This window comes from Pollachius pollachius, assembly GCF_949987615.1.
Source record: "Pollachius pollachius genome assembly, chromosome: 6".
NCBI classification, from domain to species: domain Eukaryota; kingdom Metazoa; phylum Chordata; class Actinopteri; order Gadiformes; family Gadidae; genus Pollachius; species Pollachius pollachius.
This window is the reverse complement of record NC_136939.1, coordinates 24991145-25018116: the sequence shown is the minus strand read 5'-3', so window position 1 is coordinate 25018116 and position 26972 is coordinate 24991145. Positions and strand designations below refer to the sequence as shown.

At 45.9% G+C, this 26972-nt stretch overlaps 1 protein-coding gene across 1 annotated transcript in view; it reads left to right on the top strand.

The window, feature by feature from the left end:
* LOC307076873 (sodium/potassium-transporting ATPase subunit alpha-1) overlaps positions 1-26632 on the top strand; it is a 27024-nt gene extending 392 nt beyond the window's left edge. The window contains exons 2-23 of the mRNA XM_079738092.1: positions 4995-5108; positions 6202-6261; positions 10561-10662; positions 11075-11176; positions 12082-12195; positions 12661-12795; positions 15539-15656; positions 16383-16651; positions 17245-17553; positions 18230-18364; positions 18758-18950; positions 19311-19486; positions 19700-19836; positions 20132-20282; positions 20445-20613; positions 20708-20862; positions 21502-21625; positions 22655-22800; positions 23970-24100; positions 24470-24571; positions 25239-25330; positions 26183-26632. Coding sequence (XP_079594218.1) covers positions 4995-5108; positions 6202-6261; positions 10561-10662; positions 11075-11176; positions 12082-12195; positions 12661-12795; positions 15539-15656; positions 16383-16651; positions 17245-17553; positions 18230-18364; positions 18758-18950; positions 19311-19486; positions 19700-19836; positions 20132-20282; positions 20445-20613; positions 20708-20862; positions 21502-21625; positions 22655-22800; positions 23970-24100; positions 24470-24571; positions 25239-25330; positions 26183-26211 — 3063 coding nt within the window. The 3' untranslated portion in view covers positions 26212-26632. The remainder of the gene's footprint in view (positions 1-4994; positions 5109-6201; positions 6262-10560; positions 10663-11074; positions 11177-12081; positions 12196-12660; positions 12796-15538; positions 15657-16382; positions 16652-17244; positions 17554-18229; positions 18365-18757; positions 18951-19310; positions 19487-19699; positions 19837-20131; positions 20283-20444; positions 20614-20707; positions 20863-21501; positions 21626-22654; positions 22801-23969; positions 24101-24469; positions 24572-25238; positions 25331-26182) is intronic.
* Positions 26633-26972: the final 340 nt, after the last annotated feature.

The following is a 26972-nucleotide window of genomic DNA, read 5'->3' as shown; positions in this document are numbered from 1 at the left end:
AAGCATCTTGATGTTTGCATTTTTTAAAAAGTCAAACGATGTTTAATTAACCTAATCAATTAACCAGCCTCCATATTTCTTATTTTTTTGTAGTTTAATTTCATGTCCGTTACAGTAATGGCATAAACGTCATACTATTTGTAATCGTTAAAGATACGGTGGTTACATCCTAGGACTTTTTTCTCGTCCTAAATGTGCATTTCCGTTACTAATCGTTAACGTGCACGAAAATAACGGATGTAATGAGCTTTTATTATTTAAACCGGTTACAAAAAAATTTGCTGATCTAAATTCAACTTCTGCCTGGACAAAAACCAGCATTAATAATGTATAATGTAACGGACAAGCGGTCAAAAATCTATCTAAAACAATCGACGGGGGGGGGGGGGGGGGGGGAATCGAGACGGGAAGATAACAGACGGGTGGCCACGCCCAGCTCCGCCGTGGTATCAAATCAATAAACCAAAGCTGCGGCGGCCGCCCAGGTCCGGACTGATGATAGGAGGGCGGGGCTGAGGGTGAATGTATCTCGGTGCAATTCCCTCTCTCGCACCGTTATCCGGTGTAACTGCGTAGTTAACACCAGGGTTTTCTTTTTGTCTCTTTATCTCTGTCTCTCTAGCTCTCTGTCTTTCTGTCTCCCTCTCTCTCCCCCTCTCCCTGTATCTATCCCCGTCTCTTTCTTTCTCATTCTCTCCAGCTCTCTCTCAATCACCTCTCACCCTATCTCTCATCTTTTCTTTCTTTCTTTCTTTCTTTCTTTCTTTCCATCCCTCTCTACTACAGAGACTACAGCTGAATCCATCCACTGTAGTTTCCTGTGGTACAATAAAAAATAAAACAAATCATCAGGTCTGATGCAATGTCACGTAAAGGGGTTTCGAGATCCCAACTCCCAACTTTATAACTCATCTCTAATTCATGCACTCCCACAACAAGTGCAAGTGCATGAATTTGGAATACATCTCTTCTCTCCTCATCTCTAATATCTTTCTCCTCCTCCTCCTCCTCCTCTTCCTTTTCTGCGCTCACAAAGTCTTGTCAGCTCTGCTCCTCCCTGTGAAAACTGCAACCTGTCCCCTCCATTCCTCTCTCTCCCCTCCCTCCCATCTCTCCCCTCTCTGCATTTCTCTCCCCCCATCTCTTCCTCATCTTTCTCTCACCTTCTCTCCCCTCTCTCCTCATTCCCTCTCCCTCCCTCCTCTAGCTCTCTGTCTCTACACCCTTCCTCTCCATCTCCCCCTTCTATCGATTGGCTTGATATATTCTCTCTCTGTCTGTCTCTCTCTCTCTCTCTCTCTCGTGTGTTTTTCTCTCTTCATCTATTTTACACACACACGACATCCTCCCATTCCTCTCGGGGATAGTCTCTCCTCCCTCCCCCGTCTCACTCCCTCCCTCTATCCCTTCTCCCTTTGTCTGGCTCCTACTCTCCATCTTTGACTCTGTTGTGTCGTTTCTCTCGCTCTTCCTCTCTTCCTGTCACCACATCGCTCCTCTCTCTCCCCTCTCTCCTCCTCCCCCCTTTCCTTCTCTCTTTCCAGTTTTTGCCGGAACACCCGTTTCACTCGTTCTTTTCATCGCTCTCTTTTGCGTTTCTTCTCGTTCCATCGCACATTCACTCCCTCTCACTCTTTCTCACTTGCATTCTTTCTCTTCATCTCACCCCTTCCCTTACTTTTTTATCAAAATTGTCGTTGATGAGGTGTGAAAAACGATTTCTGTTTTTTGTGACAACATAGCGTTTTTCATCTATTGTCTTGTGTATCATTTACACAACCCACTATAATAGTCTGCTTCAACTCCAATGTCTCTCTGTCCGTCTGTCTCGCTCCCTACCTCTGTCCCGCCGTCTCTGTGTATGTGTGTCAGAATGAGAACGTAAATGATGGCTAATTTCAGCAGCCTCACCTGGCCCCGATTCTGATTGGACTCTGGGGCCGTGAGGCTGCACACCTGTTGCTCGTTCACCAATCAGAGGTCAGCAGTCTCCTTCTTTTACATTCAGGGCGTTTATCAGACGCCTTTATCCAAGGAGACTTGCAATAAGTACATTTGTCAGAAGAAAGAGAAACAACAATATATCTGTCAATATACAGATTTCTGTCTGTCCATGTGTGTGCCCTCCACTGCGACAAGACAGGAAGTGGTGTACTGGTAAAACAAAAGCACTGACATCCATTGGGGGGGGGGGTTGGACAAAGTCCTTTTTTCTCTATTTAAACAGTTGAATGCCAATTGGGAAGGGGTGAGAAAGAGAGAGAGTCGGGGGGGGGGTATTGTGTGGGAGAGGGAGTGGGCGAGAGACCCTCTAAAGCATGACTCTGCTCATTCAAATCGCTCGAGGTGTGCGAATGTCCAGATCCAAGAAAGACTTTTCGTGGGAATTTGTGCGTTTGAAAGTGTTTGTGTTACGCATGTGGGAGAGGGAGGAAGAGAGAGAGGGGGGGGGGGGGAGTTTAAGATATGCAAGCACTTAACCAATCACTCTTCTGATCTTTTATGAGGGGGCGAGCGAGAGGCCTGCTTTTTTCTTTCTTTCTTTCTTTCTTTTCTCTCTCTCTCTTTTCTCCCCCCCCAATTGAGAAATCCTTTTCCTGCTCCTTCTTTTTTTCACGGCCTATTGGCCAGGTCGCAAGGAGCCATGGCAACCCACGGAGGAGTTCCCAATATGCGTGGGTTTTTCGTCGGGGGGCGCGTTCCAATACACCTGCCCTCCCTCCCTGACTCCCTCCCTCTACTCTCTTCCCCTTCTCCCCCCTCCCACCCACTTCTTCCCTCCCGCTGGCAGACTCTAGTTTCCATGGGGTGTCCGATTTGTTTTAACGAGGGGCGACGCCTGATTGGCTGAGAGACGCTGCAGTCAGAGGAAAGTGAGAAACATGGGAACGATCTTTCCCTTCCGATATTACCTCATAAACCCGATGTCTCGATCGCATTAACCAACTCAGATTAAATAACACCCTTTGTTGAATCCAAACTGAGCTCAAAATGGACGCCTTCGACTAGCAAACGAGTTTTCGTTGTTTCAACGTTCGTTATTCGGAGGGAAATCCAGAGTGATCGGTCGACGAAATTGAGTTTTCGGAAGTAAATGTTTGACTGTCGTGTCGTTAGCAGAATACTCGTTCACTGAAACTCGGGAGTCAGGTTGAGTGAAGTCTCTCTACTGAAGAGGTATTTTATTTTTTCTGAACTTTATTTCTAAAAGTTTGATTCTCGTTACCTCCGCCGACCTACGTTTATTACAAATCAGAAGCATACCGTTTATGACAAGTAATTCACGATCAAAAATAATCGTTCAGTTTAGACTATTACTGTAATGTACATAAAATAAAACTACCAACCTACACTGGATGAGGTGGTTTTCGAGCATCCAGCTATAAGTGTGTGTGTGTGTGTGTGTGTGTGTGTGTGTGTGTGTGTGTGTGTGTGTGTGTGTGTGTCCCCAACACCAGCAAACACCGTGTCAGTGAGTAACTCTGCAATGTAAATCTCCTGGCCCCAAACAGTCCTCTGCTTTGTTTTCGCTCTTTTTCTCTCCATTTATTCTTTCAGCTTCTCCCGCCATCCCCTGGCTCTTCCTCTATCCCCCCTTTTCATTCACATCCCTATTCACCCCCCTTTTTCATTTCTTCCATTCATTCTTTTTTTTGCCCCAACCTGGCAACCTAGGTTTGCACGTTGGACCGGTGCCAATCTGGCAACCCAAGGGATCTTAGGGGCCGCCACATCGTCCCAGTGCCAACATGAGACGTTGTATCAATTGTAAAACATTGCAGCGCCGCAATAGAACTTCCTGTGGTGGCACTGGTCCAATACCAGTCTGAAACTGGTCCGAAACCAGTGCCACCCAGTGTCGCCCATTGTGTTAAACACGGAATACCAAAGACCTTAAATCGGAATCATACACTTACGTTGTCCTTTGCAACCCGTCCGTTCGGGCGAAAAAATTAACCGGGTGAACTTTTCAAATGTAATTCCGAAATTTCATCGGTAACTTTGCTCTGGCACTTAGCTGGGCTTCAGACTGGGACAAAGGCTTTTTTCTATTCTAGTTTATTTTGGAAAATAATAAAATAAAATAAACAAAAACGATTAACCATTTTGAACGTTTGAAGAACGTTCAACGAAAGATGATCTCTGATTGGTTGAAATCTCTCAGTGCAGGAAGCATGTTTGAGCACAGCGTCTGTTTGGACCGTCGCCCCTGACAACACATTCCTGGAGTGCGATTAGCCGTTAAACGACGTGTGACTTGATTATTCGTCCGCATAATGGAAACTTTTAAATTTGGTAAAGTGTGATGAGTTTCTGGTTTGCTAAAGCTAAGGTGTGTGTGTGTGTGTGTGTGTGTGTGTGTGTGTGTGTGTGTGTGTGTGTGTGTGCGCGCGCATGTGCGTGCGTGCGCGCGCGCGCGTCTAATGGATGTTAAATCATGAAGCGTCCATATGGGTTGATGTCGTGGTCTGTTATCTGAAAAAATATGCAAGTTATTTTGGTTAAGTTCTGTCGGTTCATCACCTTCCTGAACTTTCACCTGTGTCAAATGTAAACGGAATTGACCTTTTTCAACCGTGGCATTTAAATTCCCCATCATGCTTTCTCTACATTTCTCTACGTACGATGATTTCTGTTCATCTATGCTATGTTTTTTTTTTAACCCTTTCTTATCATACAGTCGCTAACCGATGTCGCTAACCATCATTCTGAAAGACTTAGGTTCTGAAGGTTTATCTGACGATTCATCACCTTCCTGAACTTTCACCTGAGACAAATTTTATCTGAGTTTACTTCCTCTACATACAAGTGTGTGTTGATTTCCGTGTATCTATAAATATTATATATATAACGTTTTATACCCTTACTTATCATACGGTCACAAACCGATGTTTAGCAATACTACAAATAAAAATTGTCGCTAACCGTTTTTTTCCCTCCATTATTCTCTGTACGTTCTTTCTCCACTTCCTGTCGGGCGTCCATCTTGGCAGGAAGGAAGAGAGCAGTATGAGCTCGCTGCCACCTCGGAGCAGTGCAGCAAGAAGAAGGCCAAGGGCAAGAAGAAGGAGAAGGATATGGACGAGCTCAAGAAGGAAGTGGACATGGTGAGTCACTTCCTCTTCCTGTACGGCTTGACCAATCCCTGGAGTGGGAATCTTGTCGATCCGTAAGATGTGTATTTAGTATGTAAGTTTATTTAAAGAGCACATTTAAAACACAGCTCGCACTGCCCAAAGTGCTGTACAGAGTGCATTAAATAAATACACATTCAAATCAGTGATTTATACTAAGACGGCATCAAGAGACAAACACTGAATCACAGACATAACAGGGTAGGACAATTCTGACACAGGGAAGGCCAGTGTGAATAACCCTCTTACGACCCGATCTGGTCTGTGACTTGTATCTTATATTTTTTGGGGGGGGTTCTGCTGAGCGCCAAACGATTTGGGGAAACAATCGAATTGTGATTACTTCTGTATTATTCACTAAACAAGCAATATATCATTCTATAGTATGACCAACACAACATTGGAAGCAGTCAGCATATAAACTGCTCTTTCCTTTAGGCCAGCCCGATGTGTTAAGATTATTTGATATTATAAGATCTTTATTTAACTATTGAATTGTAAAATAAATATAAATCTTACCGATCTATGGTTAGTAACAGTAACAAATCGCGTTCTATTACAGCGCAATGTCGATATAAATTTGATTCATCGTTCTGAATTTCAATCGCAAATGTATCCTGAACACATCTTGGCACGGTTTAATCAGAAGGCGGTCAAAGCCAACATAGCACGAAAGTGCATAAAGTGCAAGTGTTAATATTAAATTGAATTGCATATTGCCCTATTGCAATATTGTGTGCTATGAGTGCTATGTGCTTAGTGCTAAAGTGCTATGTACTAAAGTTCTGGAAAGTGAAGCTAATGTCCGCTGCCTTTACCCTTGGGCAAACTGCGTGGCAACCTTCCCAGTCGCTCCTCGGTTTCAGCCGTCGTCGGTCTAATTCTGATTGGTTCTCTGGACCTCGATGAACTCCGACTTTTGAGATGCTTTCTCTCCTTTACACGATGGTGGATCGTATGGACGGTAAAAGGTCAAATCCCGGGTTTCTGTCGCTCCTTGTTAGCCGTGACTCGCTAGTGCTCACCACTAACCGCTAATGCTAACCCTTCCTCTTTCTGTTGCCAGGACGACCATAAACTGACCCTGGACGAGCTAAACCGCAAATATGGAACAGACCTCAGCCGGGTAAGCAATGAAGTGTTTGGGCCCTATCTTGCATCCGGCGCAATTGACTTTCTCACTGGCGCATGTGTCGTTGCTAGTTTGCAACTGGCGCAGAGCGTTCTTTTCCCTCCTCCGCCACGCGTCAGTAAATTAGGGAATGATCTTGCGCCCCAAAGGGCGGTTCGGCAAAAGGAGGAGGCGTGTTCTGGCGCAAACGTTCCCTGGTGCTATTTTGCAGTTTCAGAAATCACTTGCGCCACAAACCAGGAATTACCTGGTTTAAAGTCAGTGGCGCGTTGTTCAGATGCTATTTTAAGGGCGCATGCATAATGTTGCTTGTGCACCTCGCGCATACACTTTGCTTCTCTCATCTACCTAGCCACACATTCTTGGTAAATTATTTGGGAAAGAACAGCTGATACAGCGGTAATAAGTTGTACTTTTAAATCAATGCATCTGCAAACACCGTACAGCAAACACATATTTTCTTGACACAGACATCGTGTACATGCCCATAACTTTTAGGATTGATGAGTGTTTGATCGTGAGAAAACATTGTTTTACCGCGAGTGAGTGTTTAAAAGAACGAATGAATGCGGGCGCACGTGTGTATGTGTAAAATAATTAATGAATGCGGGCGCGCGCGTGTGCGTCCATCTGTTTAAACACACGTAAACTAAAGACGTAACGCATAATACAGTCCATGGCAATGTATATTAACAGGGGGACACATGCATATTAGGAGCACAAGTCGATAATGATAATGCATACAATACTGATAAGAAACAATGTTTATAATGTATTGCGTATATCATTAAATAGAACCACAGTTACCGCATATCATATGTGTTAAGTTTTCTTTGCCAAAATTTATTTGAGGACTCAAGTATTTCCTTTTAAGTATTTCTGAAGTTGTGGAGGAAAACCTTATTCCATGTGTGAATTAGTTCATATTATTTGGCCATAAACTGAGTCATTTGAAGTTTGAAATTCATGTGCATCTGTCTCATCGGAGACTGCAGACGCGCTGTGAAAATATCAACTCGTCAGATTCAAATGCGCTCATGGCTCTTAAAGGGGATGGGAGCTGGCACTCTCATTGGTTTATTGCACGTTACGCCCAAACCACACCTACGGGTAATTAGGCTACTTCAGACTTGCGCTGGGGGCAAGAGTCATTTTTTCGCCGGTAACATTGCGACAATAGCGACAAAAGAACCGCCAACAAAGCTACTTGCGCTTGGCACTTCTCACTTGCGTTTCAGACCGTTAAAATAGGGCCGTGTGTGTGTGTGTGTGTGTGTGTGTGTGTGTGTGTGTGTTTCCCAGTTTTTTTCTCCCACAGGGCTTTTGCCATTTTGTCTTAATTGTTTTGCCTGAATTGTTTGGCTGAACTATTCCGTACAAATTGTTCACACAGATTTTCTCTTAGAATTTTTTCAGCAGTTTTTTTTGTCATCCAAATATTTTCTCTACTTTGGTCGGGACAGAGAATTTGGCGTTTTGAACTGGGCGCCATGTTGTCTCCTTCCCTTGTTTTGCGGCCTCAATCCCAGTTCTCTCGCTGGCTCTTGCTGTTCTCCAGACAGCATATGCGCGAGTGCGAAATGGAGGCCGTGAACAGAAAACACCTAACAGAAACAGCCACCTCCACCCCCATCGTCGCCATCCCCCCCCATCTCCCCCATTTCGCCTCCCTTCCGGATGGTTCCACTCTCCATGCAAATACGCTCTTGGACATGCCAGGCAGATCAAGGGGAATGGTTAATGAAGGCCGAGAGAGGGAGGGAGGAGGAAGGGAGAGAGAGAGGGGGGGGGGGGGGAAGAGAATTCATTAATAATTCACTGGCTTGAGATACCCCCCCACCCACTGCCCTGTTTTCAGACGCTTCTAGTCCCGTCTCCCCCTCTTTTTGCTATCCCAACCCCCACACACACACACACACACACACACACACACTCCCTGCTGGTTTTATTAGCGTAGCATTTAACGCTACGAGTGCTTTGAACCCTTTGACGGGATATTTCAGCAAGGTGCTCATTCGTTTTGTCGGACCCCCAGAACACACAGCACTCTCACAGTCTCGGTAGTTTAGAAGGATAGACGTTTGCCTCCATTTTTTTCTTTTTCCGCGCTTTTCCTCTCCCTTGTTGTACGAGCTCATTTGTGAAGTAAAACAAGTTCCAAAAGTGGACATGAAAGTCGGGTAGAAAACTAGAGCGAGAGAACGAAGTTTGAACAAGTTTGAAACGCGTCCGGCTGTAGAGCGGGTCGACTGGTAACCGGAAGGTTGCTAGTTGGATCCCCGGCTCCCCCCACTGTGGAGGTGTCCCTGAGCGACACGCCTCACCCTGACTGCTCCTAACCAGCTGGCTGTAGCTTTGAGAGGTCGATTCCGCTGTCGGTGTGTGAATGTGTGTATGAAGGTGTGTGTGTGAATGTGTGTATGACTGGGTGAATGTGTGTGTCAAAGTGTATATCACACCTGCAAACTTGTCGCTTTTCGGCGACAATCGCTGTTTTCTTGGTCAATTGGGTCATTCACGTGAATCACGTAGAACCGGAGAGATAATTGTTATAATCGACATTTCTCTGGGCTAATCGGAATCTCAGCATTTGCTTCAGAATCTTGAAGCACACAGCGCCAACTGAGCTCGCCTTTGGGTGAGACGCCTGGCTACTGCGCAAGTATGATGGAAACTCTTAACATCAATTTGAAGTAGGGGTATAGGCCTAGGGTATAAACGGTATAGAAAGTACACCAGTGTGAATTTGCGCTACGGTATGGATTTTGACGTTACTGTGAGACCGGTGTGACCGGTAGACCGTGTTGTGCGTAACGAGTAACAAAGAAAGTATTGCGCTAATACAGTAACCTAACTTATTTTTCATGTAAAAAGTAAAGTTACGCGCAACTACTGAAAATACTGAAAATATTTTTCCCAGGGACAGATTTGACAGCGACACTGCCTTCTCAGGCAGTATGCTATTGCACAAGGACGCAGGCGCGCAGCAAGCGCTCCTGCGTGCACAATAGTCCCTTCACAAGCTCTCATTCCACACCGTATGAGACAGACGCTGGTAGCGTGAAGCTGTCTCTACAATCAGACATTGCTGCCGCATGCATTTTGAAAGCCAGTCCTTACCACAAAATGCCAGCGGTGGAACGAGATAACAAACGCTGTCACTGTTTACCTGTCTAAGGACATGGTTCCCTTTCAAAATGTCGATAGAAAGGGCTTTAAAGAGATGGTAAAAACACTCGATCCCAGGTACGCGTTACCTGCCCGCACACACTTCAGCCAAATTGAGATGCCAAAACTATACGGGAAGGTCCGCAAGCAAGTGGAGAAACAAATCCATACTATTAAAAATTAGTGTTTTTCAGAGATGGAAGTAACTTGAGAAAATATTTTAATTTTTTTGATGCAGTTTTGCTTCCTTTCCAGTATTTTACCCCTTCAGAGGCATTTATATCGAAATTAGAAGATACAATTAACATAGAGTGATATAATACCGTTACCGTCTATGCCTCAAATCATACCGTGATATACATTTCAGTCCATACCGTACAGCCCTAATTTGAAGGAACTATCTTGTGTTAAATTAGAGGTAAGTCAAGCTTTTTAGAGCAAGAACAACAGCTATTTGTTTGCTTGATTCTACTAACGTTAGCTACCGCTTTTTTGATGTGATATAATTTACAATAATATTGTATTTTTAGGACCGAGTCAATGCCGAGTACTGCACGAATGTAGACCTTGCATAAAATTAGTAAATTCTAACAACATAGGGCTATTTAGATAAATAATCGGGTAAGGGTGTTGTCCTTGGCTAATACACCAACAGCAAATTTCTGTATAATAAAGGGCTACATTTTGCATCCAAGTCTGTCATTTGAAATCTTTCCATTGTATTGTGTGCTACAACCTCCGTAATGAATATTCACACTAAATCCCGCCCAGGGTAGCTCAGAATTCGAGTAGCCGTACATCTCGAAACACCGATCAGTCCTTGGAATGATGATTCCCCCCCCCCCCCCTGACACTGTCACCCTTTTTACTCGGAGGAGTTTGCAGGTCTGGTGTATGGATGGGCAAATGTGTGTATGAATTTGAGTATGAATTGGTGAATGTGTGTAAAGATGGTTGAAGGCGTGTATGAATGGATGCATAAATGGGTGAATGTGGGTATCAATGGATGAATATGTGTATGAATGGGTGAATGTTGGGCAGTATTGAAAAGCGCTTTGAGTTGCCACTGGTTAGCACTGAGCGGTATAAGTACAGTCCATTTATCTCTGGGTTTGGTGTCTCCAGGGTCTGACCAGTGCCAAGGCGGCGGAGAATCTGGCCCGGGACGGCCCCAATGCCCTCACTCCCCCCCCCACCACCCCGGAGTGGGTAAAGTTCTGCAAGCAGGTGAGACCGGACACTTTAACCGTTTCTGGTCTGAACGGGGACTGTGATGTGCACCTTAATATGGGATTTAAGGTGCGATGTACAGGTGTATAAGGGGATTTGGACGTGCACCTGATTTAAGGGAACTGGGATGTGCACCTGACTTAAAGGGAAATCCATATTGTAAGTCAACACAAATCATCGTGTGAATATAATTCAGATTCTTACTTCGCTTTCAACCTTTTACCTCGTCAATTACCAAACGTTCTAAACATTTTCACAATCTGACGCAAATCGTTGAAGTTGAACCTTTTTTATTTGCACATTTGAACGAAAGGGTGTCGTCTTTAGGCCGGAATTATCCAAACGCATGGTTTGAACCAAACGCTTGTGTCCCCCCCCCCCCCCCCCCCCCCCCATTCCCGTCTTCCAGATGTTTGGAGGGTTCTCCATGCTGCTGTGGACCGGTGCTGTTCTGTGTTTCCTGGCGTACGGAATACAGGCCGTCATGGAGGACGAACCGGCCAACGACAACGTGAGTGAAACGCCAAACCCGTCGTCAAGTCAAGTCAATAGCACATGTAAATACAACAGGAGTTGACCCAAAGCACTTACCATGGCAAAATGAAGAGCAAGTTAAACACAGTTAACAAAATAAAAGCAGTAAGAATTCAAACAGACATGAAAAAAATAGCAGCAATGGGGAAAGGAGGGGGTAGTATGGGTTGTTAAAAGCAAGTGAGAAAAGGTAGGTTTTTAAATTACACTTGAAAATGCCAAGGGTGGTAGAGGACTTAATATGGGGTGGAAGGGGATTCCATAGATAAGGACCAGCAACAGAGGTTGTGGTTTTGAAAAGTTGCATGATTTTTGTATTCATGTCTCTCACATTTAAATTTGACATTCAGGCTGTTAAGTGGATGGTATTATCCTAAGCGACTTACAATAATTAAATTTCATAGAAAGAGAATCAACAATATATCTCTGTCGTTACAGTAAGGATGTTCATAGAACCAAGTGCCAAACAGAACTATCAACAGGTTAACCCATTCTCCGTATACAACAAAGATAGTTCGGATAAGACTACTTTTAAGCGCCAGGATGTACAACACATCGAAATTCTTGGGACAAATATTGGAGTATACTCCAAATGGACTGCATTTATACAGCGCTTTTCTAGCCAGTGGCCACTCAAAGTGCTTTATAATATTGCCGAACATTCACCCATTCATACACACATTCATACACCGATGGTGGAGTCGACCACGCTAGGCGATAGCCAGCTCATCAGGAGCAGTCAGGGTGTGATGCCTTGCTCAGGGACACCTCGACACTTGGAGGAGCTAGGAAGGGCCGGGGATCAAACTAGCAACCTTCCAGTTACCAGCCATCGTGTGTTACCAGATATGTGCTAAACATTTCTATTTGCTCCTCCCTCAGTTGTACCTTGGCGTGGTGCTCTCAGCCGTGGTCATCATCACCGGCTGCTTCTCCTACTACCAGGAGGCCAAGAGCTCCAAGATCATGGACTCCTTCAAGAACCTGGTGCCTCAGGTGAGGCCTGAGTGTTTTAGGAACAACCTGATCTACCTTGGACCGGAGGGATAGAGGGGTAGAGGGAGAGAGAAAGAGAGAGATTTACCTTGAGACTAGGAAGAGAGAGAGATTGTCCTTGAGAATAGGGAGGTAGAGGGAAAGGGAGGGAGGGAGAGAGAGGGGGAGAGAGATTTCTTGATACTAGAGGGGGAGAGAGTTTCTTTGAGAGAGAGAGAGAGAGAGAGAGAGAGAGAGAGAGAGAGAGAGAGAGAGAGAGAGAGAGAGAGAGAGAGAGAGAGAGAGAGAGAGAGAGAGAGAGAGAGAGAGAGATTCCTTTAGACTAGAGGGATGGAGATTCCTTGAGGAGAGAGAGATATTCCATGAGGAGAGAGAGAGAGAGAGATTCCTTGAGACTAGAGAAGGAGAGAGAGTGGGATATTCCTTGAGAATCTGATCTGTAACCTACCTGCCGTCCCTCCACAGCAAGCCCTTGTGGTCCGTGACGGAGAGAAGAGCTGTATCAACGCGGAGGAGGTGGTGGTGGGTGACCTCGTGGAGGTGAAGGGTGGAGACAGGATCCCTGCTGACCTGCGAATCATCTCCGCCCACGGGTGCAAGGTGAGGGGAGGGCCGGCAGTGATACGTTTTTTGTGTCGTTTTTGGTTTTGTTGTCGTTTTGACCGTGGTCGGTCAAGACTAGCATAGATGCTTCATCGTTGGCAATGAAGCAACTATGCTAGTCGAACCTACCATTTCATTCTGAAAATGTATCCATCTGTTGTTTTGGCGGGAAATTGACTGAAATTGGTACTACGGCCGTTTTGCTTAAAGGGGTTATTGCTGAAACCAATGACCACTGCTAGCGTAGCAGCATATCTTCCTTTATAGCTTGCTAGCTAGCCAACCGAAACATGACAGTTGATGTTTGCTCTCTAGCAAATCTTTTTGAAATACTTGCATCATTCCGCTTTAGATTATATATTCTGTTTGTCAGGAAGTGACTAACTGTGTTGACTTGTAGCGCTGGCCTGTATTACGTATGGTCCCAAACTATTCTGAAATCACTTGACCTAATTACGCTCTGAATGGCCATATTCATCATGCCACTGACACCTGTGCTAGGCATGCTGATTTGGCTGTTCTTTCCGGTCTAAGATATTTTTTAAAGGGGACATATTATGAAAAAACACTTTCCCTGGGATTTGGGGGGTTGTTTTGGGTCTCTGGTGCTCCCACACGCATAGAAACTTTGAAAAAAGTCTGTACATGATTTTTTGAGTGAGATATGCATTTCTGAAAGTAACCCGCCTACAGTTACCAAACGAGCGAGTCAGTTTCGGCGCCCCTTCCTACGTAGGAAGGGGGCACAGTTGAATATTACCTCCCACATCCCCACTCCCCTCCAATCAGAACATAGCTGAGATTTTGTGGACCAGCGGACGAGCAGCTCCGGCGGGGGGGAACTCGGAGGTAGCCCTGCACAGCTAAGCTCCGGGAATACAATCCCTTTCTCTGCCGGACTCCTGCCGAAGCTTCGGCGGCAGTCCGGAGGAGGAGACATGGAGGAGAAAGGGATTGCACTCCCGGAGCTGAGCTGCCGCACTGCCGCCGAGCTACCCCCGCCGGACTGCCGCCCAAACTTCGGCAGCAGTCTGGCCGCCCGTCGAAGCCGTCCGGCGGTGTACTCTGTGAGCTGAACTGCTGCCGAAGCTGGCAGGTCCGTCAGGGGTAGGTCTGCGACAAGTCCGACAGCTCAGCTCCCTGAGTACAATCCCTTTCTACTCCATGTCGCGGTTCATGGACTTCAGAGAGTCAAGGCCAAGGTTCCTTTCCCCCTATTCCTCTCAACCATGGCCGAGATATCCCCCACTACGAGTCTTTACTTGTTCTGAAAGTGCAACAGACGTCAGACGCAGTCTTTATGATTCATAATGTCATCCGAGGCGCACCTAGCTTTTGGCCGTGATATTAGATATAATATTATATAAATACCCATATATAATATTATTATTATATTATATAGATATAGAGCTCCAGGAGTCCGCAACCGGCAACAATCCCTTCTCCTCAATGCTGTGGTTCAGTCTGACAGCTCATTGGTCAATGGGCAGCAGCTCATTTGCATTAAAGCTACAGACACCAGAAACAGTGCATTCTGAAGGGACTGAAACAGAGGGGAATAGCGGTAGGCAAGAATTATTTTAAATCTATTTCCAGTAAACAGCTTCAAAAACATGTTTTTCAGAACTCAAACACTATGTTTACTTGTAGGGAAAACACCATAATATGTCACCTTTAACCTTTATTTAACAAGGTACAATTCTCAATGAGATTCAAATCTCTTTTTCAAGAGACCTTTCCAAAAGGGCAGCATAGAACAGACAAGACATACATGTTTCTAACAAACAAAACTCATAATTAAAAGACAGTTTCTGGAATGCAAGTAAGGAAACAGCTACAATGGCCAATATTACCATTTATTACACTGGTCTTCTCAATGCCTTGGAACGCTCCGTTCACTTGCATGGGCTCTTCACAACTTCCGGCTGTGAATTGTATTTAATAATTGACCCTTGCTAAGTATAATTGACCGCTGTCAAGGAAAACAAAGGATTTTTTGCCTCTAATGACGTCTTTGGTATCACTCCGCAAGTAGTCCGGTAACTTTTCAACCCCAGCGTCCTCGGTTGCTAAGCGACGTCAACGTCTTTGACGAACTATTTCTCTTCTGATCAACACTACGAATGCTGGTAACAAATAAATTGTAAAAAAGACACACCATGTGAAGTTTTTTTTCTTTTTGGCAAGTAGCCGTGTAATAAGCGGGATAATGTATAGAACGTCACCAGTCACTATCAAAAATAAGCCTCTTCAGGGCGACGGGAGACACCTCCGCTGCGCGTCGGTGTCCTGATCGCCCTGTCGGGTCTTATTTTCCCAATAATGACCGGCGTTCTATACATTATCCCTTACATTATAAGTCCTTCAGTAATGTGCCAAACGCAACAAATTGGACCAGTTCTGATAGTTTTAAACGCTTAAAGGTCCAATGACATGCCACCAGGTGTGAGTTTGATTAGCACTTACAAGCCGTTTTGGAAATCTACCCCTTATGACATCAAAAGCGGGCGTGTCCACCTAGATCAATGCTGGATAGATCAGCCTACCCAGTGGACTGTAGCAAACGTTGCTCATCTATCCGTCACACATCTAGGTGGATACGCCCACCTGTGATGTCATAAGAGGCTTGTAACGGCTAATCACACCACAACTGGGGCCGTGTCATGGGACCTTTAAAGGCGTATTGTGTACGTGCACGTTAGCGCGCTTATGAGCTGATCGACTGGATGTTGTGACTCAGGTGGACAACTCGTCTCTGACCGGAGAGTCTGAGCCGCAGTCCCGTACTCCGGACTTCTCCAACGACAACCCCCTGGAGACCAGGAACATCGCTTTCTTCTCAACCAACTGTGTTGAAGGTAGGAGGAGGGAAACCACCACCACCGGGTAAAGAACCGCCAAAAACGCAATGAACTGGGGGAAAATGGCTGACAAGTGTTGCTAGTGCTAAGCTAACTTAAGGAAAATCCCGAAATGAAAGTCAAACAAGAAAGTTAAACTCTGTAATGAATATTAATTAGCTTTTTATCGTTAGTTTAATCAGTTACACTTTGGAGTATAATGTGGGAATTTATTATTTTCCTGGTCAGCGTAGAAGGTTGACTCTGGTTCAAGAAAGCTTTTTTACTGCAATGTTTGTATGTTGTATGTTATGAAAATATATTGCATTAGTACAAAAGAAAGAATCTCTTTCTCTTTTTCTATTTCTTTCCTTCTCTTTTTCTTTCTTTTCTTTCGTTCTTTTCTTTTTCTTTCTTTTTTTTCTTTCTTCTCTTCTCTCTCTTTCTTTTCTATCTTTCTCTTTCAACATGTGTACGAGTGAATTGACGATAGCTAAAAATAAATAAATAAAGCTTTTCACAATAAAAGCCAAACATGTCCGCACAACCAAAGGAAAGACTAAACAAACACAAAATGTTGTTTGTTTAGTCTAGCAATTAGAACTAGCAAATAGAACTAGCAACCATCCGGTTACCAGTCAACCGGCTCTACATGCTGATGCTTCAAACTCTGACGCCTGGTAACGCAATCCTGACTTCTTCGTACTGTCGCTCTAGTTTTCTACCCTACTTTCATACCCCCAGGTACGGCGCGCGGCGTGGTGATCAGCACGGGCGACCGCACCGTCATGGGCCGCATCGCCACGCTGGCCTCTGGCCTGGAGGTCGGGCGCACTCCCATCTCCATCGAGATCGAGCACTTCATCCACATCATCACGGGCGTGGCCGTGTTCCTGGGCATGTCCTTCTTCATTCTCTCCCTCATCCTCGGGTATTCCTGGCTGGAGGCCGTCATCTTCCTCATCGGCATCATCGTGGCCAACGTTCCTGAGGGACTGCTGGCTACCGTCACCGTGAGTTCGGAGACAGGTTTTAACCTAAACCACCACTAGGTGGTGTACGTCAGGGATGGTCAACTGGCATATCCGATTAGTTGAAGTGCGCATTCATGTGGCCCTCTGATGGTAATGATGTAAAATTGTGGCCCTCTTTATTATGAAAGTTGCCAATCCCTGGTGTATGTGGTGCTTTGCTGCCTCCAGGGTCCACAATTCACCTTAAAGAGGTTGACCTTTAAACCAGAGTGGCGAGGCTTTGCTAATGTTAACATTATCAATGTTAGAATAATAATAATACATTTAATTTGAAGGTGCCTTTCTCTGCACTCAAGGACACCGTCCAAAGATGAACAAAAGTCATTATGACGTTATGCTATGCGTCACATTAGCGACATTGAAAATAGGGGAACGTTACCGACGTTAGAAAATATCGGGACATTAGCAACGTTAGAAAATATCATAAAATAACTGGTGTTTGAAAATGGTGAACGTTAGCTTTGTTAAAAAAAGGGGAACATTAGTGGAGTTAGAAAATAGCAGAACATTAGTAGCGATAGAACTTGCCCAGTTTTGACATGACTATTGACGTGAGGGTTTGTCATCGCTAGGTATGCCTGACTTTGACCGCCAAGCGCATGGCCAAGAAGAACTGCCTTGTGAAGAACCTTGAGGCTGTGGAGACCCTGGGCTCCACCTCCACCATCTGCTCCGACAAGACCGGCACCCTGACCCAGAACCGGATGACCGTGGCCCACATGTGGTTTGACAACCAGATCCACGAGGCGGACACCACCGAGAACCAGAGCGGCACCTCCTTCGACAAGAGCAGTGCCTCCTGGGGTGCGTTGGCGAGGATCGCTGGGCTGTGCAACCGCGCGGTGTTCCTGGCGGAGCAGTCCAACGTGGCCATCCTCAAGGTAGCATCATAAGGCTTTTAACGAGGGTTTGAATTCCTAGCGTCAACAGGCGACGGGTCGGCTCGCCTGATACGACCTTGTTATGACCAATATTAGTTAGCTAGCTGGCTAGGAGTAGCTAGGGCATTGAACTGCAACCCAAAGACGCCGTGTTGAATCCAATCGTCTGTCTAGTTAACTGGTTAATGTCTGTCGAGTTAGCTGGCTAGCGTCTGTCTAGTTCGCTGGCTAGCATCTGTCTAGTTAGCTGGCTAGCGTCTGTCTAGTTAGCTGGCTAGCGTCTGTCTAGTTAGCTGGCTAGCGTCTGTCTAGTTAGCTGGCTAGCGTCTGTCTCGTTAGCTGGCTAGCGTCAGTCTAGTTAGCTGTCTAGTATCTGTTAGCTGGCTAACGTCTGTTAGTTAGCTGGCTAACGTCTGTCAGTTAGCTGGCTAACGTCTGTCAGTTAGCTGGCTAACGTCTGCCAGTTAGCTGGCTAATGCTGTTAGTTAGCTGGCTAACGCCGCTTAGCTAGCCGGCTGGCTAACGTCTGTTAGCTAGCCCCTACCGGCACCTAACGACACACATCCAAATCCAATGCAAGGCGCTTTCCCACCACTGCGGTTGCTTGACGCTGAATGTAATTCAGATTTATTGTAATTCCGATCTCTTGTAATTCCGATCTCTCTTCCGCCCTCAGAGAGACGTGGCCGGAGATGCCTCGGAGTCGGCCCTGCTGAAGTGTATCGAGCTGTGCTGCGGATCGGTCAACGAGATGAGGGACAAAAACCTTAAGATCGCCGAGATCCCCTTCAACTCCACCAACAAGTACCAGGTAACATAGCCACCAGGAGGCGACATGGTGGGGACAAAGGGTTGTTTCCAATTTCAATTTTATTTGAAAGGGACCCTGTGCAATTAAAACATAGATGTAACCATTTGATGCGTCCCACCAGAGTTTGCAAATTTACATCTGCAGTCCCTAGGTAAAAGTAAGTAGTCCCTAAGTAAAAGTGTATAAAAACTTTAAACATCACTCAACAATGAAGGACATGTGACAAATGGCAATGTATTGCATGTGAAATATCCCTCACAGGCCTATGTATAATTTTTGCCAGGGCTGTGCGATTATTTAAAACATCGTAATCAAGATTATTTTGGACCAATACAATTCCAAATTCCGATATCCGATCTATCCGTCGGCCCGGCTTTTCTCTCCCCCCCGTAGCTCTCCGTCCATCACAACGACACGCCGGGCGAGACCAGCCACCTGCTGGTGATGAAGGGCGCCCCAGAGAGGATCCTGGACCGCTGCTCCACCATCCTGATCCAGGGGAAGGAGGCTCCCCTCGACGAGGAGATGAAGGAGTCCTTTCAGAACGCCTACCTGGAACTGGGAGGACTGGGAGAGAGAGTGCTGGGTAATACTCAAGACTCACCTGTTCAGAGTTCACTTAGACCCTGCATAGCCACCCCTTCCCACCCCTCCTATTTATGGTATGGTTGTACGTCCTGGCACTTAATGTACTCACTTATCGTTTGTCTTACTTAGTTATAGTACTTAGTTGTGTAGCGTCTTATCCTAGCTATCTGTGTTGTATACAGGAAATGGGTTAACCTAGTGATTGTTATTGCTTGGCACTTGGTTCTATGAACATCCTTACTGTACCGACAGCGATATATTGTTTCTTTTTTCTGACAAATATACTTATTGGAACCATAACTGAGCCTTTAGTCTGACACGAGACCTCTTGACTCCATCCTCCTCCTCGTATCTCCAGGCTTCTGCCACTACAACCTCCCAGACGAGCAGTTTCCAAAGGACTTCGCCTTCGACACTGAGGAGGTGAACTTCCCCACGGACAACCTCTGCTTTGTGGGCATCATGTCCATGATCGACCCCCCCCGGGCTGCTGTCCCAGACGCCGTGGGCAAGTGCAGGAGCGCCGGCATCAAGGTAAGACCCCCTGAGTTTGTCGCATTTCCTCACAGACTTAAGCCGTTTTTTGATTGCGACGTACGTTCAAAAGTAGGTTTTTGACTTTTATCCAGGTTTTTTTTACAAATCGATTTGAAAGAAAAACAGACACAATTCGAAAAAATCACTGGTGTCCGACATTACACCTCGATAACGGAATTGTAGACTGACCTTTGCGTTCTACTTCCTCAGGTCATCATGGTGACCGGAGATCACCCAATCACAGCCAAGGCCATCGCCAAGGGCGTCGGCATCATCTCTGAGGGCAACGAGACCGTGGAGGACATCGCCGCTCGCCTGAACATCCCAGTCAATGAAGTGAACCCAAGGTGAGGAATGGAATACAGAACCATACCTTTGGGTGGACCTCAGGGCTACGTTTTCGGTGTCCTTCAGGTTTTTGCCAGTTTTTGCTAGTTCGATCCCCGGCTCCTCCTCCTAGCTGAGTGTCAAGGTGTCCCTGAGCAAGGCACCTCACCCTGACTGCTCCCTAATGGAAGGTTGCTAGTTCGATCCCCGTCTCCTCCTCCCATCTCAGTGTCGAGGTATCCCTGATACATTTGAGTGTCGAGGCGTCACGCCTGTCCCGTTTTTAACGTCTCTCGCCCCCTGCCACACCTCCAGGGACGCCAAGGCCTGTGTGGTCCACGGCGGAGACCTCAAGGACCTTAGCCCGGAGCAGCTCGACGACATCCTCCGGTACCACACAGAGATCGTGTTTGCCCGGACCTCGCCCCAGCAGAAGCTCATCATCGTGGAGGGCTGCCAGAGACAGGTACGCACGCACACATCAGAGACAGGTACACACATGCACGCACGCACACTCCAGAGACAGGTAAACCCTCCCCCGGTATTGGACCACCTAGCTCTTTCGGTTTCTCTCGTTCTCCCTCCCCCACTTTCGAATGAACTCCCCCATTCTCCCTCCCCCATGCAGGGAGCCATCGTCGCGGTAACGGGAGACGGAGTCAACGACTCGCCGGCCCTGAAAAAGGCCGATATTGGAGTTGCCATGGGGATCGCCGGCTCGGACGTCTCCAAGCAGGCGGCCGACATGATCCTCCTGGACGACAACTTTGCCTCCATCGTCACCGGGGTGGAAGAGGGCGAGTCCGGCCGTCTGATAATTCGGGGAAGCGCTGTTTTTTTATTGGACGAGGTTGTTGAACGATGTCCTAAATCTTTTGTCTGTTCGTTCAGGTCGTCTGATCTTCGACAATCTCAAGAAGTCCATCGCCTACACCCTGACCAGCAACATCCCCGAGATCACGCCCTTCCTCCTCTTCATCATCGCCAACATCCCCCTGCCCCTGGGCACGGTCACCATCCTCTGCATTGACCTGGGAACCGACATGGTGAGAAACTGAGTTATCTTACGCACTTATTGTATGTCGTACTTAGTTATAGTACTTAGTTATGTAGTGTATTATCCTAACTATCTTTTGAGGTATACGGGGAATGGGTTAACCTAGTGATTGTTCGTGCTTGGCACTTGGTTCTATAAACATCCTTACTGTACCACAGTGATATATTGTTGTTTCTTTGTCTTCTGAGAAGTATACTTATTGTAAGTCGCTTTGGGGAAAAGCTTCTGAGAAATGTAAATGTAAATCTTCGGTCAGACACGGTTACGATAACGCAGTTGACGCTAGACTAGAAAGATAGATTGATAACAACTTTATTAATCCCCCAGAGAGGGAATTCCTTTGTTCCAACAGCCCAGCAGCAGTGGAAAACACAGGATAAGATGAACACAATAAAAATACAAAGTACTGACATTGTACTGAATAAAGTAGTTGCTAAAGTAGATGCTGTAGTAGACGTTAAAGTAAAGACAAACAGAACAAACAACTGACTGGATCAAGGTTTCTGGAATTTTCTTCCACTCTGCCATTCCTAAATGAAGAGAAGTTTTGTCCTTCCGGCGTAAGCTACTTTTATGTTTTCCGATGAATTTCCTTCCGATAAAAATCGCTTCTTTATCGCCCCTTCAGGTTCCGGCCATCTCCCTGGCCTACGAGGCAGCAGAGAGTGACATCATGAAGAGACAGCCCCGAAACCCCAAGACGGACAAACTGGTCAACGAGAGGCTCATCAGCATCGCCTACGGACAGATCGGTAAACACTTTACTACACCTGGGAATTCTGGTATTCCCCCCCCCAAAAAATCAGATTTTTATAAATTTTATTGCAATTTAAGGACAACTCCGTAAATGTTTTCTTCGGTTTACCGGTCTTTAGTCAGTAGCGCTAACTGCTATGCTAACTGCTATGTTGCTAAACTATGCTGACTACACCTTTGTGGTTGTGTTTTTGTGGTTGTGTATTTGTGGATGTGGCTGTGTATTTGTGTGTGTGCATGGTTGTGTACTTTTTTTTTTTCGTGTGTGTGTGTGTGAGTGGCTGTGTACGTGGCTCGGTAATGTAGTCAGGAATAGCTCTAACCTTATTGTTTGCATCAGATTCTTCTGAGAGTCCCCTACTTCAGCGGATAAACTGCCTTTAAGTGACCGCGATACTGCATGTTGCAGCCTTAAGTCCCTGTATCGCCCCTGACAACCAGGAATAAATATAATTCTACCATCGGTTAGCTTTTCGGTTAGCATGTCAATTAGCATTCATGCGGTTCATTTTAAATAGAGAGGCTGCACTAAATGAGGGCTGAATACCAAATAAAGGGCGGAGGTTATAGAATACATGATATCCGACTGCCCCGTTTAAATGCGATTGTTTTCTGGGTCAATATTTCGGAGTAGTGTTTATAGGTTTGGTACGTTAGTAAGTTATTATGTCCTTTAACATGTCGGTTAGCATGTCATGATGAATACTGAATAAATGGTAGAGGTTACAGCACTTTTCTACGTACTCAAATATGCTTTACAAAAAGGAATACATTCAGACAGTACAGACACTCAAACAAAAGGCAAATAAACAACACTACAACAATAGACAACACATAAAGAGAGAGAGAGATGTCAGATGTTGTAGGTGGTCCTGAAGAGATGGGTTTGAAGTTGACTTTTGAATGAAAGGAGTGTTTAAAGGTTTACTATATTACTAAGCTGGCATGTCGGTTAGCATACGTAAGGTTCATCACAGCCGTCGTGGGTTGTTGGCTCCAAACCCCCTTCCCCCTGTGCCCTCCAGGTATGATCCAGGCCCTGGCCGGGTTTTTCACCTACTTTGTGATCCTGGCTGAGAATGGCTTCCTGCCATCCACGCTGCTGGGGATCAGGGTCTCCTGGGACAACCGCTACTGCAACGACCTGGAGGACAGCTACGGACAGCAATGGGTACAAACTAGAACTAGAACTAGTACTATAACTAGTACAATGTACACTAGGACAACTGCTACTGCAACGACCTGGTGGACAGCTATGGCCAGCAATGGGTACTAACTAGAACTAACTAGAACTAGGACTGTATACACCTGGGGGACAGCTACGGGCAGCAATGGGTTAGTACGGCTAGGCTAACCGCAATGCTAGGCTCATGATAGGTCAAAAACGGCTACGGACAGCAAAGGGTCAGTACGGCTGATTTCAGTGCTAATGCTAAAGCTAACGCTAATGTCAACTCTAAAGGCCCATTCACACCCTACGGTAAATACGGATAGGAACACTTTCGTCCGGTCCCAGAGTTTGTTTCGTCCGTCAGTAGGTCTGTCGCCTCTGAACTTACGAAGTAAGCTCAGAGGCGAGTATAGAGTCAGAAGTCCAACCATACGCGAAAATAGAGAGAGTAGCATAATATCTGATATGTATATATATTGTATTTAACGTTTTATACTTATATTATGCTACCTGACCTTTTAATTTGATTGTTCACCTGCTTTGGCAATGAGTTGTAACTGGTCATTTAAAAATGGCGCAACATTTTGAGGAGAGAATCTGCGGGTTGGTGAGGGGTGTCACATGCCACTGCTGCGTAGGCCTACACTTTTTGCGCCTTTTTTTTGGGCAGATTTCGGATGACACAAAGCAAAATAATCTCCTCTACAGACGTCATGTTTGCGATTGTCGATGCCGGTAATTCGTGACACGACAGTCACTGCCCTCTAGAGGATGTATTGCGTAACATCCATTACAACGCTGAAACCGGACGGAGGTATGAAGGGTAGTCCCGGAGACAACGTTTGGTACGGACGGACGAATTTCGTCCGGATTCAGAGTTATGAATCGGCCTTTAAGCTGTTCGCTAATGTTAATGCTAAAGCTATGTTCTTTTCAATGCTATAGCTAGGTTTAATGGTAACGCAAGGCTACTGTCAACATTTAAGATTGGCCTCAATGGTATCGCAAGGAATATCCATGTTATGCTAATGATAATTAGCATTAGCTATTATTAGCTTCAATGCTGTCAATGCTAAAGCTTTAAATAAAGCTTTGCCAAATCCATCGCAATCCTACGTTCTTTGTCGTTGCTATTACGCTACTATTCCGATCTCCGCTTCTCTCTCCAGACGTACGAGCAGAGAAAGATCGTGGAGTTCACCTGCCACACGGCCTTCTTCGCCAGCATCGTGGTGGTCCAGTGGGCTGATCTCATCGTCTGCAAGACCAGGAGGAACTCTGTCTTCCAGCAGGGCATGAAGTGAGTGTGTGGGAGGGTTTTTCGGGAATCGCTTTCGGATTGTTTTTCGATCGTTTTTAGGCTTCTAAATGAGATCATAACGGTTTTAGATTTGTAGATGCGGTTTTAATTTTAATTAACCCTTGTGGTTCTGCGCTTCTGATATATTTCGGAAAGATATAATGTAAAATGCAAAATATCGTTTGCTTTCAAAATGTATTTTTTATCGTTTTGAGTTTTTTGAGGGGTCTGAGATTTGAAATTTGTAGCTGCCGTTTTTATTTTTTTCCTAAACATTTTTTTTTTCTAAACAAACAAATTCGGAAAAGTCTCGGTAAATCACGATGGGTGCCTTATGGATTCTCACTGAGCTTCCTCCTCCTCCTACAGGAACAAGATCCTGATCTTCGGACTGTTCGAGGAGACTGCCCTGGCCGCCTTCCTGTCCTACTGCCCGGGGATGGACGTAGCACTCAGGATGTACCCCCTCAAGTGAGACTCCCTCGCTTATTCGTTCATTCATTTACTAATTTTGTGACTGAAACTCACTCACTGACTGACGGTTTCACTCTCAGTTTCACTATATGACTGATAGACTCACTCACATCGGATTACTCCCTCGCTCACTCTATGACTTTAACTCACTCACTCTCTCTGACTTTCACTCACTCACTCTATGACTGACACTCGTTCGCTCACTCACCCTATGACTGGAACTCACTCACTCTATGACTGACTCACTCACCCTATGACTGACACTTACTCACTCACTCACTCACTCTGTGACTGACACTCGTTCGCTCACTCACCCTATGACTGACACTTACTCACTCACTCACTCTGTGACTGACACTCACTCACCCTATGACTGACACTCACTCACTCACTCTGACTGACACACACTCACTGACTGACACTCACTCACTCACTCACTCTGTGACTGACACTCACTCACAGACTGACACTCACTCACTCTGGCTGACACTCACTCACTCTCTCACGCTAACGGCAGGGCTAACGCTAACATTAAGGCTAACGCTAACTCCCGGTCAGGGGTGGTGTGGAAGGGGGTGGCGTTCAGGTCTGTGTGGGTGTCTGGTTCCGGGCATGGCTGACCCCCCTGTGTGTGTGTTGTGTGTTTTTGTCGTCCCTCCCACAGGCCCAACTGGTGGTTCTGCGCGTTCCCTTACTCCCTGCTCATCTTCATCTACGACGAGATCCGCAAACTCATCCTCCGACGCAGCCCAGGGGGTGAGGACGGTGTCTGTGGTCTATAGTCTGTCTGTCTCTCTCTCCGTCGCTCTCTCTCTCCGTCTTTCTTCAGTGTCTCTGCTCTCGCTGTCTCTTTCGGTCTGTCTCTCTTTCTGTCTCTCTTTCTGTCGCTCTTTCAGTCTGTCTGTCTGTCTCTCTCTCTCTCTCTCTCTCTGTCTGTCTCTGTCTCTCTGTCTGTCTCTGTCGCTATCTCTCTCTGTCTCTGTCTCTGCTTTCGCTCGCTTTCGTTCTCTCACGCTGGCTAAAATCCTGTTTTGTTTGTGTTTTCTCTACCGCTTTTCGTCTGTCCATCTGTCTCTCTGACGGTGTCTGTGTCTCTCTGCTCTCGCTCGCGTTCTCTCTCCTTCTCTGACGCTCACTAAATCGTGTTTTTAATGTGGTTTTTTTCTAGCGTTTTTCATGCGTTTGTCTCTCTCTCGGTCTCCTCTCTCTGTCTGTCTCTGTTTCTGTCTCTCTGTCTCCATCCGTTTGTCCGTCTGTCTGGCTGTGTTTCTGTCTCTCTCTCTCTCTCTCTCTCACATTCTCTCGTTCTCTCACGCTGGCTAAATCGTGTTTTTAATGTTTGTTTTTCTCTAGCGATTTTTCATGCGTCTGTCTGTCTGTGTGTCTGTCTGTCTATCTGTCTCTCTTTGTCTCTCTCTCTCTCCTCTCTCTCTGTTGCTCCTCAGTGTCTCTGCTCTCGTTCTCTTGCTCTCTCACGCTCGCTAAAATGGTGTCTCTCTCTGTCTCCCCCCCTCTCTGTCTCTCATGTTTATTTCTTTACTGGCCGAAGCTGAAATTAATTCACCTGATCCCCGTGTGTGTTTTTGTTTTCTCTCCCTTTTCCTTCAGGTTGGGTGGAGAGAGAGACCTACTACTAAACACACACACACACACACACACACACACACACACACACACACACACACACACACACACACACACACACACACACACACACACACACACACACACCCCTACACACACCTTCCTCTCCAGTGTTGTGCATGAATGTTGTCTTGCTGCTCGGATTTTAAGAAATTTAACCTCCGTGGGAAAAAAACGACGAAATTTAGAAAACGTGTTTTTATATTAGAGAATGCTTGATACTACTACAACTAGACAAAACAAACAGAGTTGGAACGCCCCTGAAAGATATAATATTATATATGCCGTTGATCTTACGAACATTTGACATGACTGCGTGTGCCTTGTTACTGAAACAGGACCAATTTTATACATGTTTTTAACTGTTTTAAAAATCGTCAAAATAAAAAGCTGTCCGAGTCTGGTCCCACTAAACGGTTTGTGGTGTGTTTATTTGTGTGTGTGTGTGTGTGGTTGTGTGTGTGTCAACCTCTCGTCTCAGAGAGAGAGGGCAAGAGAGACAGACAGACAGACAGACAGACAGAGGGAGAGAGAGACTCGCATATCGTCCCCTAACACAAACACACACCGTGTGTCCTTATAAGTACCAGAAGGTTCACTGTGGAGGGGTCTTGACCAATCCCTTGGGGGGGGGATGGAGCTGTTCCAATTGGACGAAGCGCCAGGGAATGAACCAAGGTCAATATTTTCACACACATACGTGCAAGTCCACCATGTCCAAAGTTGAATGAGGAGAAAAAATACATTTTAAGTG